This window comes from Vanellus vanellus, assembly GCF_965231255.1.
Source record: "Vanellus vanellus genome assembly, chromosome: 25".
NCBI lineage: Eukaryota > Metazoa > Chordata > Aves > Charadriiformes > Charadriidae > Vanellus > Vanellus vanellus.
In genome coordinates this window covers 3,988,552-4,006,514 of record NC_138930.1, presented here as the reverse complement: position 1 = coordinate 4,006,514, position 17,963 = coordinate 3,988,552, and the positions used below count along the sequence as shown (strand labels likewise).

Genomic DNA, 17,963 nt, shown 5'->3' with positions numbered 1-17,963 from the left:
CCCCAGCCCAGGAGCATCCTGCACCCCATCCCCATCCCCAGAGCCCACTCCAAGCCCGTAGGGAGCTCACCCACTGGTGTTGGGGATAATAAGGCAAAATAAATACTCTTTCCCCTCCCAAATTAAGGAAATCCCTCTGGGAGGAGAGCGCAAACACCATCTGGGGGCACAGCAGAGGAGCTGTCACCCCACGGCGCGTCCTTGTCCCCTTCCCACCACCCGTCCTCCCACGGCAGGAGCCAAAGCAGCCGTCCCGGTGCATGGAATCCTTTATTTTGTTAAAAGGGGGAGCGCCCGGTGGGACCAAGGGCTGGGAGCAGGGGGGTGCAATGGCCTGGGGGGAGCTGGGGGACGGCCAGGGTCACCCACAGGGCTGCGGCACGTTGGGCCGTGTAGGAATCGCTCCTCGGTCATGGCTCGCGCGTGGCAGATGCTGAGCTGCTGCAGGGGTTTAGAGGAAGGGTCTCCCCACCAAGACTCCCCCAGGCAGGGCACCGTGGCAGCTCCAAGACCCAGGCCCCGGGTGGGATGGGGAAGGGACCACTGGTCCCCGAGCCCTGCGGCAGCAAGCGGGGGGACAACCAGGACCATGGGGAGCACGTGGACGGCAAGCCAAGCAAGAGCCGCACGCAGGAAGCCAAAACCCAGGAGAGCACAACTCAAGCCCCCTGAGGCGGGGGTCTCCAGGGAGGCACAAGCCCCCGGCATGCCACCGCAAGGCCAGCACAGCCTGGGGACATTCACCGAAGGCTGTTGGTGGACCGGCTCCTCGGGCGAGCCAAGGGGCAGAGCCACCGAGGTCCCTTCGGCACTGCCCGTCACTGCGGGTCAGCGAGGTGGGATTGGGAAGGACCACCCAACCTCAGCACAAAGGCAGCCGACCCCGGCACTGGCCGAGCTAGCGGATGCTGCCGTCTCCCTCACCGCTCTGCAGCTTCTCCCGCTCAATGGACCACACCAGCTCCTGGACAAACTTCATCTCCGAGGCCACTTGCTTGGCCAATGCCTCGTAGTGGTTCTCCAGCTTTCGGTAACGCCTCTTGAGGCCATTGGCCACCTGCACCACACTCTTGGTCTCCTCCTGCGCCTGCTTCTTCAGGGCCTCTGTCTTCTGCAGCTCTTGACGGATCTGGCGGAGATCCTGGCTGATGCTCTCATTCTCCTCCTTGTACCACGACTCCTTCTCCTCATAGATGGACAGCAGGGCCTCGATGTCCTCCTGGAAGGACTTCTTGTTCCTCTCCAGCTCTCGGAGGCTCTCCTCGGCTGCAGCCACCTCCTCCATGACCTTGGAGAAGCGCTCGAAGTTGATGTAGGTGTTGTTGGGTGGCATGCTGGAGTGGGACTTGATGGTGTACTCCTTTAGGCGTGTGGTCTTCAGCCGGCGGCGCTCCGGCTTCTTGCTGTTGTCTTCATTGCGGACATTCCTCCTCTTGATCACCTGCGGAGAGGGACAGCCACAGGCGTGGGGCGCAGCTGGGAGAGCAGCAGCCAGACAGCTTTGGCACCCACCCACAGTCCCCCAGCGGCCACCAGCAGCACCAAACCAGCCCCAACTGGGGGTTAGAAGAACAGTGGAGAGCTGCCGGTGCATCAACACCCACCCTCAACCTCTTGGATGTTCAATACCCAAAAAACAATAATTCTTTAACTTCTCACCTTAATCCAAGGGTGTTCCAGGCTTTGAGCGATGGTCATCCGCTTCCTGCAACAACAGCAAAGCTGCGACCGCAGGGCAGAGGCTTTGCTGCCTCTTTCCCTGTTAAAAGTCCTGGAACAGCAGCTCAGATCCTATCGCCTTGGGGGCACAGATGAGCCCAAACTCGCTGTACTCAGGGCCCACCCCAGACAGGGGCCACATCCAGCTCCCACACCCTCAGCCAGACTCCCAAAAACCCACAGAGGAGCCCACACGAACCTCCTGACCGATATCCCATCACGCAGCACCACCGCTCCCGCCCCAGCCCAGTGCCCTGGGCGCTCAGGTCAACCCTTGATCCCTTCCAAACCCCACTCTCTCCTTTTCAGCTCAGCTACTGCACCTTCAGGGTGACCCTACAATTCACCCCGTGCCTGATGCGGGGCAGAGAGTTCGGTTTCCAGATTTGGCCACCAAATCCTACAAGCATCAGGAGGGAAATGGTGGGGGGACAAAGGGGATTTATAAACAACCAGCACAACAGGGATAGGCAAAGGATGTGCCGGCAGCAGGCAGGCTCAGCGCTAAGCCCTGGCGCGGGCAGGAGATGCAGGAGCTGCCTGTACACGGAGGGTCGGGCAGGAGGGACCGTCCCCTGTCCCAGGGTAATCCCCAGCTCTGCTCCCTGTCTCTCACTTGGGGTCCTTGACGAGCAGGCGGCGGATGAAGTCCTTGGCCAGCTCGCTGGTGTTGCTGAAATACTCCTCATCGAAGTCGTAGTTGACGGCGGATATGTTGGTCAGGGTCTCTTGCTTCGTTTCCCCCAGGAAAGGGGAGGCTCCGCTCAGCCTGCAGCGAGAGCGGGTTGTGACACCCCAAAAAGGTGACAGCCCGAGGCGGGGGACTCGCCCGGCAGTACCCGTGTTCCCCAGACTCCCCTGTACTCACAGGATGTAAGTGATGACCCCGATGCTCCTGGAAGAGAGAGGAAGACGAGGCTGAAGCCCCGCGGAGCGCCGTGGGTCCCCTCTCCCTGCACTTTCAGCAAGAGGGGAGATGCGCCAGCACGAGCCCCGTCCCAGGGACCGGCCGCTGCTGCCCCTGGATGGTACTTGGGAGAGGGCTCACTCACCACATGTCGGCCTCCAGCCCCAGGGGTTCGTAGTTCACGATTTCTGGGGCTTTAGAAGGAAAGAAGGGAGAAACCAGGCTTATTTTAGAATCACAGAATGGTTTGGGTTGGAAGGGACCTTGAAGCTCAGCCAGTGCCAACCCCTGCCCTGGGCAGGGCCACCTCCCCCCAGCCCAGGTTGCTCCCAGCCCCGTCCAACCCGTCCTTGGACACCTCCAGGGATGGGGCAGCCACAGCTTCTCAGGGCACCCTGCGCCAGGGGCTCACCGCCCCCACAGCCAAGAATTTCTTCCTCATATCTAAATCTCCCCTCTCCCAGTTTGAAGCCATTCCCCCTCATCCTATCACTACACACCCTCGGAAAAAGTCTTTTGGGGGAAAGCAGCGTGTCCCCACGGACACATCCCGGCAGCTGCCCAACCTGCCGAAGCAGGGCTCTGGGCTAACGGGCACAAACTTGACCATGGGAAGTTCCATCTCAACCCGAGGAGGGACTTCTCTCCTGTGCGGGCGGCAGAGCACTGGCACAGCTGCCCAGAGAGGGGGGGAGTCTCCCACTCTGGAGCCATTCCAAACCCGCCTGGAGGTGTCCTGTGCCACCGCTGGAGGTGCCCCTGCTCTGGCGGGGGGTGGGACTGGGGGAGCTCCAGAGGGCCCTTCCAGCCCTGACCAGTCTGGGATTCTGTGATCTCCCCGGGATTACGCCAAACCTTTCCGAGCCTGGAGGAGCCCCAGAGGAACACCACCAGCCGGGCCTCACCTACAAACTCTGGCGTCCCAAATATATTCTTGAATTCATTCCCAGCTTCAATCTTGTGGGCGATGCCAAAGTCGATGAGTTTGATGCGAGGGTTTGGCACGTTCTTGTCCAGCAGCATGATGTTCTCTGGCTGCGGGGGGAGAGGAGTTGGCATTTACCCCCACACGCTCACTCATGGGAGCCTCGTGCTGCACCAGGCTCCTCTCCCCAGAGGAGAGGACACACACCTCAAGCAGGGAGAGATCCCAGAACCAGCTCCACTGCTCCACAGGAGCCTGGATGCTCATCTCCACTCCCCAGCTGCTGAGCACGGGGTATTTGCACCTCCCAGACCTCACCTTCAAGTCGAAGTGGGCGATGCGCTTAGAGTGCAGGTAATGCACCCCATCCAGGATCTGCTTGAGGAACTGGGTGGCCTCCTCCTCCGTCAGGGACTCCTTCTCAGCCAGGAAATCAAAGAGCTCGCCACCCGAGACCAGCTCCAGGATCAGCACCACGTCCGTCTTGTTCTCGAAGATGTCGTGCAGCGTGATGATGTTGGTGTGCTGGATCTCCCGCAGGATGTCCACCTCCCTCTCGATCTCCTCCCGGCTCACGCCCCGACGGCTGGATGACAGCCGACGCTTCTTGATGAATTTGGCCGCGTATTCCAAACCCGTTTTCCTCTCCCGGCATTTCCGTACAATGGCAAACTGGCCGCTGTGGGATGTGGGGAGAAGATGAGGAGAGGATCTCCTGCATTGCACGTGCCAGTGTGTGCCTCCGGCAGGGTCAGCACCGGCATGAGGATGGGGGATGCTGTGCTGCGCAGGAGGATGATGCACGGCTTCCCTGGGGTCTGTCGGGAATCGCGGTCCTCCCAGCACGCAGAGGGTGATGCCTGCCTGCTCCCGGCACGATCCCAGGGTTTACACACCCTGGCACCGTCGGAGCAGGCGTGGAAACCCCAGCGCTGCCTGGGACGGAGGAAGGAAGGAAATTCCTCCCAGGGACGTGGCAACTGCCAACCCACCCCAGGCCATTCGGGTGGGAGATGCCCATCAGTCCCCATTTCCAGCCAGAAGCCCCCGGGCTGCTCCCCGGAGCAAACCTCGGAGCCCGGCGGTCCTGGGGGACCATAAAGCTCCGATGGGGACGGTGGGTGGGGGCCGAAATGCCTGAAATAGCGTAACCACAGCTCAAAGCACGTTTGGGTCAGGGCCGGGGGCAGGCAGTGTTCGGGGCATCACAGGCGCTTCAAGGAGCCGTGTCCTCCCGACACCAGCGTCGCTGCTACGGCAGGATCCCGATTCCTGTCCCTCCCTGCCCCAGCCGAGCCCCCCGCAGCCCCTCTGCCCAGGGGCCCCCCAACACCTTCCCCCGAGAACGGGATCATCCCACATCCCCAGGCTGCTCCCTCCCCTCCCCGCTGCCCCGGCCATTGGCCATCCCCACCGGCACGCAATGACGTGCAGTCCCCGTCACCGGCCTCTGCGCACGCCTGGACCCAACGCTTCTTTATACATCCCCAGATCGTGGCTGGGGCCATCCAGAGCCGCCCGCCCCCGCCCCGGGGCAGGGACCAGCCTCACCCAGGCAGGATCGGGCCCCCCGGGCACCACATCCATCCCCACGGCTCACACTGGACCGCCGCTACAGCGCAGCACCAAAGGGACCCGGAGCAACCCCTGGGAGCTCCCCCGCTTTTAAAACAAAGCTAAAGCCACCCAAAACGCTTCCGCCGCACAATTATTTCCCAGCGTCCGAGAAGCCCCATGCCCAGGCAGCCGTGGCTGTGGCAGTCCCCAAGTCGCAGCAGTGCCAGCACCGGGCTGGTGTGCCCGAGGCAGCACCGGAGGATCCAAATCCAGCCCACACCCCCCTCCCACCGCCGCCTTTGCATCCCGGATGATTAAATCCCATTTGCACGCAGTGATTCACCCCCAGATCTGTCCCGCAGGCGCAGAGCCGGGCGGCAGCGACCGAGAAGGACCGGGAGCCCCGGCCAAACCCAGGCGGATGGGAGCTGCCAGGCCTGCCCAGATATGGAAATGAATTTAACATTAATTAATGCCTTTTTTTTTTTTTTTTTTTTTTTAAATATAGAGCTGCCTGGCTCTCGGCACAGCCCCCAGACCCGCTGCCTGCAGGCAGCACAGAGGTGGCACAGGGGATGCCACCGGCACAGGGACACCATGAGGGCCGCAGCAGCTGGGCAAAGCTCCCATCCCGGTGTTCGGGCAGGGGGTGCAGCCAGGGAAATCCCCCCAAAGAGCACGGTGGGATGTCACTCACCTGCCCAGCTCTTCCCCCATCTCGTAGAAGTCCTCCACGCTCTCCTGCCGGAAGGTGGACATGGCTGTGGGGCTCCAGTGGAGCTGAAGCCGCCCCGAGCCTGCCAGAGGAGGAGGACGCCGGGGAGCAGCCGGGGATCAGCACCTGCGGCACCCGAAAAGGGGGTTTATGCCCCGGGAGCCACACGCCAACACCAGCAACCATGGCAGCTTGGGGCCAGGGCCCGGCACAGGCAACCCGTCCCCCCTGGGGGGAGCCCCAAAGCAGCGCAGCCCCATGCTGTGTTGCACCGTGGGGCTTAGTCCCCAACTCATCACACCCCAAGGCCCGTGGGAACCCTCCAGCCCCATGGGGATGTCCTGGGGGGAGAGAGGAGGGAATAGGGGCGGTGGCTGTGTGGGGGCCGTGGTTGTGACCCCTTGTCACTGCAGCCACAACACCCGGCGGTGCTGGAGGGACCCCCCCTTACCTGGCCAGTGGCACCCCTCTGCCTCCACCCTGCCCCACAGCCCCCACACCCACAGCCCCCCCCCATCCCGATCCCCCACTGCCCCTCTGCCCCACAGCCCCCAAACCTACAGCCCCTTCCTGCCCCATAAACCCCAATTCCACAGCCCCCCCCAGTTCCCCCCAGCCTTTTCCTGCCCCACAGTCCCCCCAACTTGATTCCCCTTAGCCCCCACACCCACAGCCCTCCCCCTTATCCCCCACTGCCCCTCCCAGCCCCATAAACTCCAATTCGACCCCCCCCAATGCCCCACAGCCCTTTCCTGCCCCACAGCCCCCAAACCCCCACCACTCCTCCCTGCCCTATAGCCCCACAGCCCCTCCATCCCAATCCCCCACTGCCCCTCTGCCCTATAGCCCCAAACCTACAGCCCCTTCCTGCCCCATAAACCCCAATTCCACAGCCCCCCCCAGTTCCCCCCAGCCTTTTCCTGCCCCACAGTCCCCCCAACTTGATTCCCCTTAGCCCCCACACCCACAGCCCCTCCCTTATCCCCCACTGCCCCTCCCAGCCCCATAAACTCCAATTCGACCCCCCCCAATGCCCCACAGCCCCCAAACCTCCACCACTCCTCCCTGCCCTATAGCCCCACAGCCCCTCCATCCCAATCCCCCACTGCCCCTCTGCCCTATAGCCCCAAACTTACAGCCCCTTCCTGCCCCATAACGCCCAATTCCACACCACCCAGTCCCCTACAACCCCTCCCTGCCCCACAGCCCCCAAACCCACAGCCCCCCCACCTCCATCCCCCACAGCCCCTCCTTGCCCCATAAGCCCCAATTCCACTGACCCCCCCAATCCCCCACCGCCCCTCCTTGCCCTATATCCCCCACAGCCCCCCCCTCCTCGATCCCCCACAACCCCTTCCTGCCCCATAAGCCCCAATTCCACACTCCCCAAACCCCCCCATCCCCTCCAGCCCCCCCCATCCCCTCCCCACAGGCCTCAACCCCCCCCCACACCCATCCCATCCCCACTCACCTCTCAAATTCACTCCGTCGCCCCTCTCCCCTTCCCCCACAACGCCCTCCCCGCCCCACAACGCCCTCCCTGCCTCACAGACCCCCCATTTCCCCCTCTCCCCCCCCCCGGCCCCACCTGAGCCGCCACCGCCCGCGTCGCCGCATTCCACCACAGCTACCGGCTCCGCCCACCCTTGGCTCCGCCCACCCTCCGAGCGACGCCCCGCCCTGTGGGTGGGGTGGTGTCGCGCGGAGGGTGGGCGGAGCCAAGGGTGGGGCGCACTGGTCCCGCCCTCTACGTCTCCCTCCCCGGGTCCTCCCGCCCGCAAGGGGGCGCGCTTCGGCAGCTGGGAAAGCACCCAAATCCCATTAAGAACAACCAAAAAAAAAAAAAAAAATCACCATTCTCCAATTTTATTAATTCCAGTGGCACTAATACAGGCGGCGATGGTCACGACGGACAGTCACACTGCAGGTTTTCCCCCCATTTTGCATCGATTTACCCCATTTATTTATTTATTTATTTTAAATGGGAAAGGAAGGAGAGCACCTTCCCCACCCTTTTCAAGTGAAATAAATACAGAATTGGGCAAATCTAGTGGAAATGTTTTAGTTACAATGGCAAAGATGAGTCATGTGCAACACAGAAACCTATAAGGCTTTTTTTTTTTTTCCTCCTCTCTTTTTTTTTTTTTCCTTCCTCATTTCATCGCTATGAAACCGATTTAATTAACAAGATGGTGGTTGACGGGCATCTACCCCTTCGCACAGGCTAATTTAATTAATTTCCCCTCCCCTCCACCCCACCCCCAAGAGTCCAACGGGAGAGTTTAATTAGAGTTTGTCGAGGAAGTTGTCGAGGGCAGGGATGCCTTCCTTCAGCCCTTTGCGTTTGCGGGTCTCGGCCACCACCTGGCAGGGTCGGCTGGCGCTGTCGAAGGGATCCCCCGGCAGGATCTGCCAGTGGTCAAAGACGCACTGGGGGAAAGCCTGGCCACCCGTGTTGGACCTCAAATCTGCCGTGAAACCTGGGAGGAAGAAGAAAAAGAGGAGGTGGTGAGGAGGAAGGAGAACAGGTTGCAGGACACCACCCAGAGGAGAGGAACACAAAGTTGCATAGGGCAACTCTGGCGTGAGGAAGGGCTGGGGGTGGAGAAAGCTCCGTGAAGACCTTGCCACAACCTCTCGATACCTCCAGATGGCTTTTAAGAGAGGTGGGGACAGACTTAAGTACGGTCTGTCACAACAGGACAAGGGGCAATGGTTTTACATTAAAAGAGGGAAGATTTAGACTAGATATTAGGAAGAAATTCTTGACTGTGAGGGTGGTGAAACCCCGGCCCAGGTTGCCCAGGGAGGCGGTGGCTGCCCCATCCCTGGAAACATTCCAGGTCAGGTTGGACGGGGCTCTGAGCAACCTGAGCGAGTTGAAGTTGAAACCCTCATGGCAGGGGGTTTGATTAGATGGCCTTGAAAAGGTCACTTCCCACCCAAACCTTTCTGTGATGTGGGTCTCTTCTCCCAAGAAACAGGTGTAGGACATGAGGAAACAGACTCAAATTGCACCCGGGGAGGTTTAGATCAGAGATTTGGAAGAATTTCTTCACCAAAAGGGTTGTCAAGCACTGGAACAGGCTGCCCGGGGCAGTGGTGGAGTCACCATCCCTGGAGGGATTTAAGAGATGGGCAGACATGGTGCTGAGGGACATGGGTTAGTGGTGGGTTTGGCAGTGTCAGGTTAATGGTTAGACTTGATCTTAAGGGTCTTTTCCAACCTAAACAATTCTATAATTCTACAATCGTTGCCATCACAGCGGGACACAAAGTATCTCCTTCCTTCCTTCCCAGGGTGGGTACCCAGCATGCCCAGGCCCAGCACACTCACCAAAGGACTCGTTGACAGGCAGATAGGCCTTGACCACAAACATGGGGGTGCCGGCCACCTGGGTCTCCTCAAACACGTGGCCACGCTTCCTGTTCAGCACACCGTAGATGCCACCCACCACCTGCTCCGGGCACTGCAAGAGAGAGGCGTCAGGACCCGCTCACCTTTTTCTTGGCTCAAGATCTTCTGGGCTGAGCAGAGGTTCCTCACCTGGATTTCCACAAGGTAGATGGGCTCCATGAGCCTGGGCTGGGCGGTGAGCACGCAGGCGTACAGGCATCTCCTGGCAGTGGGAATGATCTGTCCACCTCCACGGTGGATGGCATCGGCGTGCAGGGTGACATCATGCACATCAAAACGCACGGCGCGCATGTTCTCCTCACACAGGACCCCCTGGAAAAGCACAGCAGGGGGTCAACACACACACTGTAGGATGCTGCAACCCACATATTTGGCCAAGAAAACCCGGTTTTCTGTATTACTGGGACAAGAAAAGTTGCTGGGGTGATATCATCTTCTTCTAACTTACAAAAATGAACAGGAAAAAGCCCTCTTCTGTTGCTGTCCCCAGTCTACCTGTCAACTTGTTATTCTGGAGTCATCTCCTGTCTAATCCTGAAGAAATAATTGGTCAACAAGGCCAGATCTTTGCTGAGGCTCTCAGAGTACATTTTGTTTTCTTTTGATGCCAGTTGTGTTATTCACCACAATAGCTTCCATCCCTGCTGTTGCATTTTGCTCTCCGAAAAAGCTTTTTAACCTTAAGTACATGCTGCCATGACTAATTTCTCTGCAGCCTTGGAGAAAGCTTTTTGCCTTGAGCTTATTTTTGGTGTGCATCTAACCTGACATGACATCTTCACTCCAGCTGGCATTGAGTTTCATCTATCCTAAAAGATACTTCTGAATTATAAACGTTTTGCACCATACGTGGCACTTTTCCCAAAATTTCTTTTAAAAGATGTGCAGTAGCTGTTTATGACACCGCATGCTGCCTACCCCGGAGCAACCTGAGCCAGGTGCTGCTCCTACCTACCTCCTTCGTCGCCCACTGGAAGCCGGCCACCACGCTGTCCTTGATCTCGTTCAGGTATTGCACTCCCTTGGTGATGTCAGTCAGGATGTTGGGGCCGGTGCCGTCGGGACCAAAGCACCAGATTTTCCTGGCTTCAGTGACATCCCACTCATACTTCTCAGCCAGGTAACGAGCTCGCTGCTTCAGCTCCTGACGAGCGGAGACCTCGCCCTTGTCGATGTCCTCGGCCAAACCATCTGGGAAGGGCCGCGCCTTCATGTACAGCCTGTTGTGTTTGTTGGGGGACTTGGAAAGGCACATCACATTGGATTCCTCGCTGACTGTCTCACGGTAGGACACAACCGGATCAGATTTCTGTGGCAACAGAGAGCAGTGAGCCACCAGCCAAACCGCAGCTCCCCAGATACCTGCTCAGAGCTCACCAACAGCTCTGCCACTGCAGCCCCTCTACCTTAATAGGAATGCACGCGTGGTCCTCTTCCAGATCCTTCAGGCAGATCTCCAAGTGCAGCTCCCCTGCACCAGCGATGATGTGCTCTCCAGACTCCTCAATGATGCACTGAAAAGACCATTTGTACAGCAGGTGAGGCTTTCAACTGCAACACAACAAAAGCTCTAACACATAAAACACTAGTGACTGTCTCTGATTTTTGACTCACAGAGCTACTTTTAGATGCTCTTTCCACTGATCTGGGGATGACTCAGTGCCAACCCCAAGGTGGAACACAGCATTCCTTCCCACTCTAGTAGGGCTGGGACCAATACCCAACACAAGACTTTTCTGCAGCAATCCCAGTACAACCATGACTAATGGCAGAAGACTCCCATGCCAGCAGGACCAGGATTTCTCCTGTCCCCAAAAGCATTTCAGACATTCACCTGCACCATAGGGTCAGACTTGGCAAGACGCTTCAGTCCCTCCACCAGCTTGGGCAGGTCCGCTGGGTTCTTGGCTTCCACAGCCACGCGCACGACGGGGCTGACGCTGAACTTCATGACTCTCATGTTGTGAGCGTGCTCGAAGGTGGTGATGGTTCCAGTCTTCACAAGGAACTGGTCGACACCAACCAGACCAACAATGTTTCCACAAGGCACGTCCTCGATGGGTTCAACGTAGCGGCCCATCATGAGAATGGTCCTGGCAAAAGAGAAAGTTGTTTTAATGAAGTTTCAAAGAGGAGGCCCCACGAGGCAGTCTCCTGGAGTTCAGCAGCAGACTTGAAGTCCACGGCCAAGCACCTTGCCTGGGCTCAGAGAGGAGAGACCCAAGACAGTTCTAGAACCACAAGTCTGGGGCACACAGCACACCCTCAAGACTGACCTTTGAATTGGCTTCAGGTACAGATCCTCCTTCTTGCCAGGTGTGTAGTTTGGTCCCATGATTCTGACTTTCAAGCCAGTTGAGACGAGACCAGAGAAGACACGTCCAAAAGCATAGAAACGTCCCTTGTCAGAGGTTGGCACCATTTTAGAGATGTACATCATCAGGGGGCCTTTGGGGTCACAGTTCTTAATACCTGGGAGAAGGGAGAGATCAACTTAGTTCAATACCACTTCTAGCATTTGGTATACATGTCCTGTCTCCCCAACCACCCTCAAATCCCAACATGAGACCTGTATCCACTATTGTATCAGCCTGTTGGCTTCTGTCTGGACAGCCCAAGATCACCTCACCGAGAGACCTTTTAAACAAACACAGGCTCAGCCTGAGCCTTTGGCATAGGCCCTGACTACTCTCCAGTTACTTAGGTAGTTCCTCGCTCCAGAGTAAAGCTGGGAACTAGTGAGCTTGCTTGATCCACACTAGAAAAGCTGCAGACTCAAGAATTACAGCAGCTACTGAGCTGTGTACTTGGAGAACAAGATGGCTACAGGTTATTTTGGAGCACTGAGTACTTAAGTGAAGAGATGCCTGGCAGCAAAGCAACAGCTCGTCATACCTATGGCAGCCTCATCATCAGGGGGTCCCTCGTAGAGCAGCTCACAGCGGTACTTCTGGGCTGTGACAGGAGAAGGCAGGTGAATGGTGATCATCTGCAGCAGGGCATCTCCGGCAGGCAGCCACCGCCTCATCACGGCCTGAGCAGATATCAGAGGAGTGAGAGCCAGTCAGATTGTTTGCGACTTAGCAGTTAATCTTCCCTTGCTTCCCCAACCTCGAGCTGCCAACAGCTCCCTCCTACCCAAGCAAGGTTTGTAGTGGCTTAGTAAGCTGACGTAGTTGGAACACCACAACTGCTCATCTCATCCCCGCAGACACTTCAGACCAATCTCACCTTCAGCAGGGGTTTGCCCTCCTTGTCCTTATCTTCGCTGTCAAGCTTGATGTCCAGTTTCTCAATCAGTTTAGCCGCCTCCTCTTTCTTGAAGTTCATGATTGCATCGAAAACCTGGAACAACAGCAGCACTCATGAACATCAGCGGTGACCCAGTTTGAAGCAGCAGCACAAACATCCCTAAAGAGAATCTCTGTTCTTGCTCATCACCCAGCTGAATCCATTTGGAGACTCAGACAATTGCCTGTACAATACCCACTACCAGCTTCCCTGCCCACACAGGGCAACGAGATGTGTCAGATATTTAAATTTCTTCAATCAAACAAGTCAGGTCAAAGTGAAGAAATTTTCCATCATCACACACCATAACCAAACCAGAGAGCGTAAGGCACCAGCAAGGGCTGAACGCTAAGGAACTCACCTTGAAGATGGGGTCAAGGATGAGCTGGCAGAAGGTCCTGGGCAGTTTCTTTCCATCAGGGCTGGTAGCAGATTTGCTGAACTTCCCAGTAGCAGGATCAAAATATCTGGAGAAAGAAGTCAGACAAGTACCAACGCTCAGTTCATCTGTGGAAGTGCTGCTTGTTCCACTTGCTCAGGCCAGAGGAAAGGGCTGCTGATTAAGAACAGTCTTCATACTTTCCCCCATCGTTCTCGGGCTTTCAGAGCTCACCAAAACACATTTAACTCATGTTGCCAACTCACCACCCCCTCCCTATTTATCTGTGTGTTTCATATTCTGAAAAGCTTTCATGGGAAACGGTTCTTTTGCTAGCACACGGACCAGGGCACTCAGACAGGGCACAACCACATCCTCCCTCCTTACCCACCTTCTACAGCATCAGGCTGCAGCCACACAAAACTGATCTAGAATTAAAAGCAACAGACACAATTCCTCACCTGTCTCCCCACAGCTTCTTCATCATGTCTTCTACTTTCTTGGCACGCTCGGATGGATTCAGCTGGGCATCACCCTTAGCAGCGAACTTTGCAACATACATTTCCGCAAACTGTTTCAGAGTGAAAGCCCAGCCGTGCAGGCCAGAACCAAAGCCAACGGTACCAAGCACTGGGTCAATCTGAAAGGCAACAGGAGAGGTGGGTTACAGAGGAACAGCCACGAGGAGTTCCAGCAGTCAGCCTACTCCATCCCAAACAACACTCAATACTGCTCTGCAAAGAAGAATTTGATGATGGACCTTCAGATCTATGGGACCCTCAAGCAGCTTTGTGACAGCAGCCAGCTCCAAGCTCCAGGGACAGCCTGGTCATTTTAGCTTTGTACCACAGAACTAGATTGGTTTTTCATCACTGACCAACTACGTGCTCAGACATCTCAGCCTAGATTTGCCTGCACGTAAGATTCCTGTCCTTCATGGGGAGAATGAGCAGTACATGAAAAGCTGAAAAGCTGCAGCATGCAGAAAAGTGCTCAAGGGGAACAAAGCAGAAGCTTTTTCTCAGAACCAACAGCTCTGCTCACTACCCAGGAACCCAGCGGGGAGCGGTGCTCGGAGCACAGGCACTGGCAAACACCTATTGGCCTTCCATTTCAGAAGACACCCAGGGGAGGGATGCTGCGTAGGAGCCTAGGATCTTGCATCACCCCACATCACAGATGTGACATGGGCAACCAAGTGTCCTACAAAACAAGGGCACCCTCAGTAAAGAAAGAAAATACTTTCTTGTACTTGTAGTCTGTATTTGCTCAAGCCTTAAAGAGAAGATTTGGAAGTAAAGATGGTGAGAGCTCCAAACCAGCACAAGCCTGGGTAATATGGCTGTCTTCATTACTTTACTCTCACTTCTTCATTTGAAATAGGAAAAGAGCCACAACTGCTCCCTCTCACTGATTTCAAAAACACAGCCTTCCGCTTACCATGATATTTCCCATAGGACCACTTTCTCCTTCTCCGTACGTGGAAATAATGACGTTCACATTTTCCACAATGCGCTGGAAGGTCTGGTACAGCTCTTCTGGCTCCAGCTGCAGCTCCAGCAGCGCTCGGTCCATCTTGTTCATCATCAGGACAGGCTTGATCCTCTCAGCAATGGCCTGACGCAGCACAGTCTCTGTCTGCACACACACGCCTGCCAAACACAGGGGAATCAGTTATCCTTATCTTCAAACTCGCCCAACATACACTCCAGTTGCATATGGCTGCAGACAACCTTACCAGAGACACAGTCTACAACAACCAGGGCACCATCAGTGACACGAAGAGCAGCAGTGACCTCTGAAGAGAAGTCCACATGCCCAGGAGAGTCAATCAGGTTGATCAAGAAGCCAGAACCATCCTTGCTCTGCTTGATGAAGGCCAAATCATTTTCAGAAAGCTCATAAAATAGGGAAATAGCTCTGAAATAAAAAGCAAACTATTGAAATTATTATTCGTTACCCTTCCCCAATGCTTAAAACCAGCCTTTTATCCTGCACAGCCAGCCATGCTGGCTTAAGGATTTCCTGAAGTGTATTCCTGGGAGGCCAGGGCAGAAGATAACCAGGAGCACAGGCTAAAATCTGTCCTTTCTACGCTCTTCTGAAATTGTAGCCTCTTCTGACTCCATGCCATTTAAACTGCCCAAAAAAGGCTCCACTTCTTTCAATTAAGGATTTACGCTTCTTCTACTAGGCCCAACCACCTTTTTGATCCCTTTTCATGCCCCTCAGGGTCCTCAAGCCATCTGTGGTGACACAGCTGACAGGTATGTCACCAGAGATGCTCCCAAGACATCTGCGGGACTCCAGCAGACATCAGCCTCATCCACCAGCCCCAGTGCTAAAAAGGAAGGCTGAAGCTCCCACCACACATCTGTTTCCCAGTGGCCACCAAGACAGTGCTCTATGATTCACCACAAGCCAATCAATACTTGCTCTTTCATTTATGCAATCCTCATGAGCAAGAGATGAGCTTCTGAACTAGACAAGAGAAAAGCCTGACACCATCTTCTCTCATCTCACAATCAAAACAGCTGGAGGACTCAAAGCCCTCCTGAGCTCCCACCATGCAGCAAGAGCAGTGAGGTGCCTGAAGGGAGGGAACTCACGTTGATTTGATGGTGATGCACCGTTCCTGCTCATCCTTCCTTGTGTCAGTGAAACGGGTCTCCCCCGCGCGGGCAGAGGCGATGATACCAGCTTTGCATACCAGAGAATCAGTCAAGGTTGATTTGCCATGATCAACGTGGGCAATCACAGACATGTTTCTGATATTGGCCTTTTTGTCCATGATGGCCCGTATCTGGTCTACTGTGAAGTTCACCTTGAAGAATGAGGGGGAAGAAAAACGCAGGGTATGTAGAAACAACTTCTGCAATTCTAGGAAACCCAACTAACACCAGAAATACCTGCCATAGTCATACCACCATCCATTCTGCCTGTGCTACAAGCCAGCCCACAGCAAGGGCACTGCAGACAGCAGCTTTACAAGCAAAGGGGCCTGGGCCTGCAGCACCAGCACCCAGTGTCCTACAAACTGCGGCAGCGTCAACCGTTCTTGAGGCAAAGGCCGACTAGAACCGACCCCTCGTTGGGTCACTGCTCTGCAGCAGGCAGGTGACAGCCCGGTGCGCCGGTCGGGCTGTCCCCCTACCCGGGCCGCAGCGTTACATAAGGCACCGCAAAGGCGTCAACGCCGCCCCAATGCCACATCACCGCCGCTCCCCCTCCCCGCGGGGCGGCCTAGGCCCCACCGGACGCTGGCACCGGGAGAGGAGCACCCTACAGGGGCTGACACGAAACCCCCCCAAGGCCGCCAAGCCGCACCCGGCAGGCAACAGCCCCGAAGTCTCCCCAGGGACAGTCCCCTCCCTCCCGGCTCTCCAGCCCCACCCCTCACCCCTCGGCAGCGGCCCAGCCCGCCACGACAGGCCGCTGCCACCGCCGCCGGCCCGCGGGCCCTCCGGGGGCAGCCATCCCCATCACCGCGGCGAGCACGGTGCCCGCTCGGCCCTCCCGGGTCGGCAGCGGGCCACGGGGTCTCACCATGGTGGCGGATGGCGGTGGATTCTCCGGGGCGGGGGGGTTACAGCAATGGCGGCGGCAGCAGCCCTGTCTCGCTGGCGAGCGCAGAGCGGGCGGAAGAGAACACTGACGTCAACCGCCCCCTTCTTATACGACGGCGCCGGCCGGGGGGCGGGACCTGCGCACCCGGCAGCCAAAGCGCATGCGCAGCCGCGCCTCTCTGGCCCGCAGCAGCCGGCCGGCTCTATGGTTGGGGAGGGCTGTTCCGCCGGGGCGGGACCACGTGGCCGCGCACCGGAGCTGCACCGGGGCCTGCGGGGAGTTGGGAACGGCAGCGCCCGCCCCGCCGTGGCTCTACCCCGGCCGCAGCGTGGGGAAGGGGATGAGGAAGTCCTCCCCACCCGCTGCTGCTAACTCGGGTGGGAACCGGCCTGGGGCAGCGGAGCCGAGTGATCCCCGGGGCGGTGTCGGTGCAGGCGGGGGCGCCGCCGCTCCTACCAGAGCGACAGGCGAGCCCGGGGTCTCGGCTCCCGGGAGGAGGCGGTAGGGCAGAGCCCAGTGTCAGACCGGCCACCGTTGGGGCCTGCCCGCCCGTCTCTCTGCCGACACCGGTCGGGCCCTGCCGTGTCCCGGCCCCGCAGGGGCCCCGCGTTGCGCATGCGCCGGGCGGGGGGTGTGGGGGGGGGTGGTGTGTGCTGCAGCGCCCCCTGCGGGCGGGGAGGAGCGCGGCGGTAGAGTTACACCCGCCGCGGATTTGGCCCCCGGGATGAGTTACCGGCCGTCGGGGTTCCCATAGCGACCGGTTGATTTTTTAGCCCCAATAATGATTTTTGCCGGGCTAAAAGGGACCGCTGGGGAGCTTGATTCACGTACTGGCCTGCATAGGAAACCGGCTAATTGCCTTTTTGCTTAATTAGCTGGTGGGGTTGATGCCAAGGAGGGGACAGTACTGGAAACGCCTCTCCCCATGCAGTGATGAGCCCCGGCTGCTGGGGGTACCCAGGGGGACCCGGCCGGGGGCCGGAGAGGACACCCCTGTGCACTCACTTCTTAGACATGGAGCACCCAGACCCCGGGGGGAACAGCATCGGGCAGCAGGGAGAGAATTCATACCCGCATGGGAGATGTTTTTAATAAGGAATTAAAAATTCCTTGGAGAGATCATCTCATCCCCTTATGGGGCACAAAGGCCGAGCCATGCGGGAGGGCTGGGGGACCTCGGGGATGCCATCGCCACCAGGCAGGTTGGTTTTGGCCAGAAGGTGCTATGGCAGGAGCGCGTCCGAGGCGACAGCACAGCGGGAGGCTGTGGAGGCACAGGGGTGAGCGGTGTCCCCTCGCTAGCGGAGGATGTTGGAGGGTCTGTCAGCACCGAGATCCAACAGGAAAATCCGAGTTCAAGAAGAGGGTGGTTGGGCCAACGTCCTTTGGGTTTCTCCAACGAAGGCATAGACCCAAAAGCGCTGGGTTTTGGGGGGTTCTCTCCAGAGTGTTTCCTCTTTGGAAAAGCCCACGTCGGCCGCCGCT

The 17,963-nt window shown here is 57.6% G+C and overlaps 2 protein-coding genes across 2 annotated transcripts; both read right to left on the bottom strand.

Moving 5' to 3' along the window:
• Positions 1 to 256: 256 nt before the first annotated feature.
• On the bottom strand, positions 257 to 7,464 carry DAPK3 (death associated protein kinase 3). Its single transcript, XM_082495437.1, has 9 exons — positions 7,412 to 7,464; positions 5,806 to 5,949; positions 3,870 to 4,230; positions 3,532 to 3,661; positions 2,772 to 2,820; positions 2,588 to 2,614; positions 2,336 to 2,488; positions 1,660 to 1,705; positions 257 to 1,441 (listed from the first exon to the last, which is right to left on the bottom strand). The coding sequence occupies exons 2-9, from the start codon at positions 5,865 to 5,867 to the stop codon at positions 899 to 901; spliced, it is 1,371 nt and encodes a 456-aa protein (XP_082351563.1). The 5' UTR covers positions 5,868 to 5,949; positions 7,412 to 7,464; the 3' UTR covers positions 257 to 898.
• A 209-nt stretch (positions 7,465 to 7,673) lies between these two features.
• On the bottom strand, positions 7,674 to 16,545 carry EEF2 (eukaryotic translation elongation factor 2). Its single transcript, XM_082495271.1, has 15 exons — positions 16,458 to 16,545; positions 15,521 to 15,735; positions 14,650 to 14,831; positions 14,352 to 14,563; positions 13,373 to 13,551; positions 12,894 to 12,999; positions 12,473 to 12,586; positions 12,137 to 12,275; positions 11,518 to 11,713; positions 11,076 to 11,334; positions 10,648 to 10,755; positions 10,197 to 10,550; positions 9,371 to 9,553; positions 9,161 to 9,293; positions 7,674 to 8,303 (listed from the first exon to the last, which is right to left on the bottom strand). Exons 1-15 carry the CDS (start codon positions 16,458 to 16,460, stop codon positions 8,110 to 8,112), a joined length of 2,577 nt encoding a protein of 858 aa, XP_082351397.1. The 5' UTR covers positions 16,461 to 16,545; the 3' UTR covers positions 7,674 to 8,109.
• Positions 16,546 to 17,963: the final 1,418 nt, after the last annotated feature.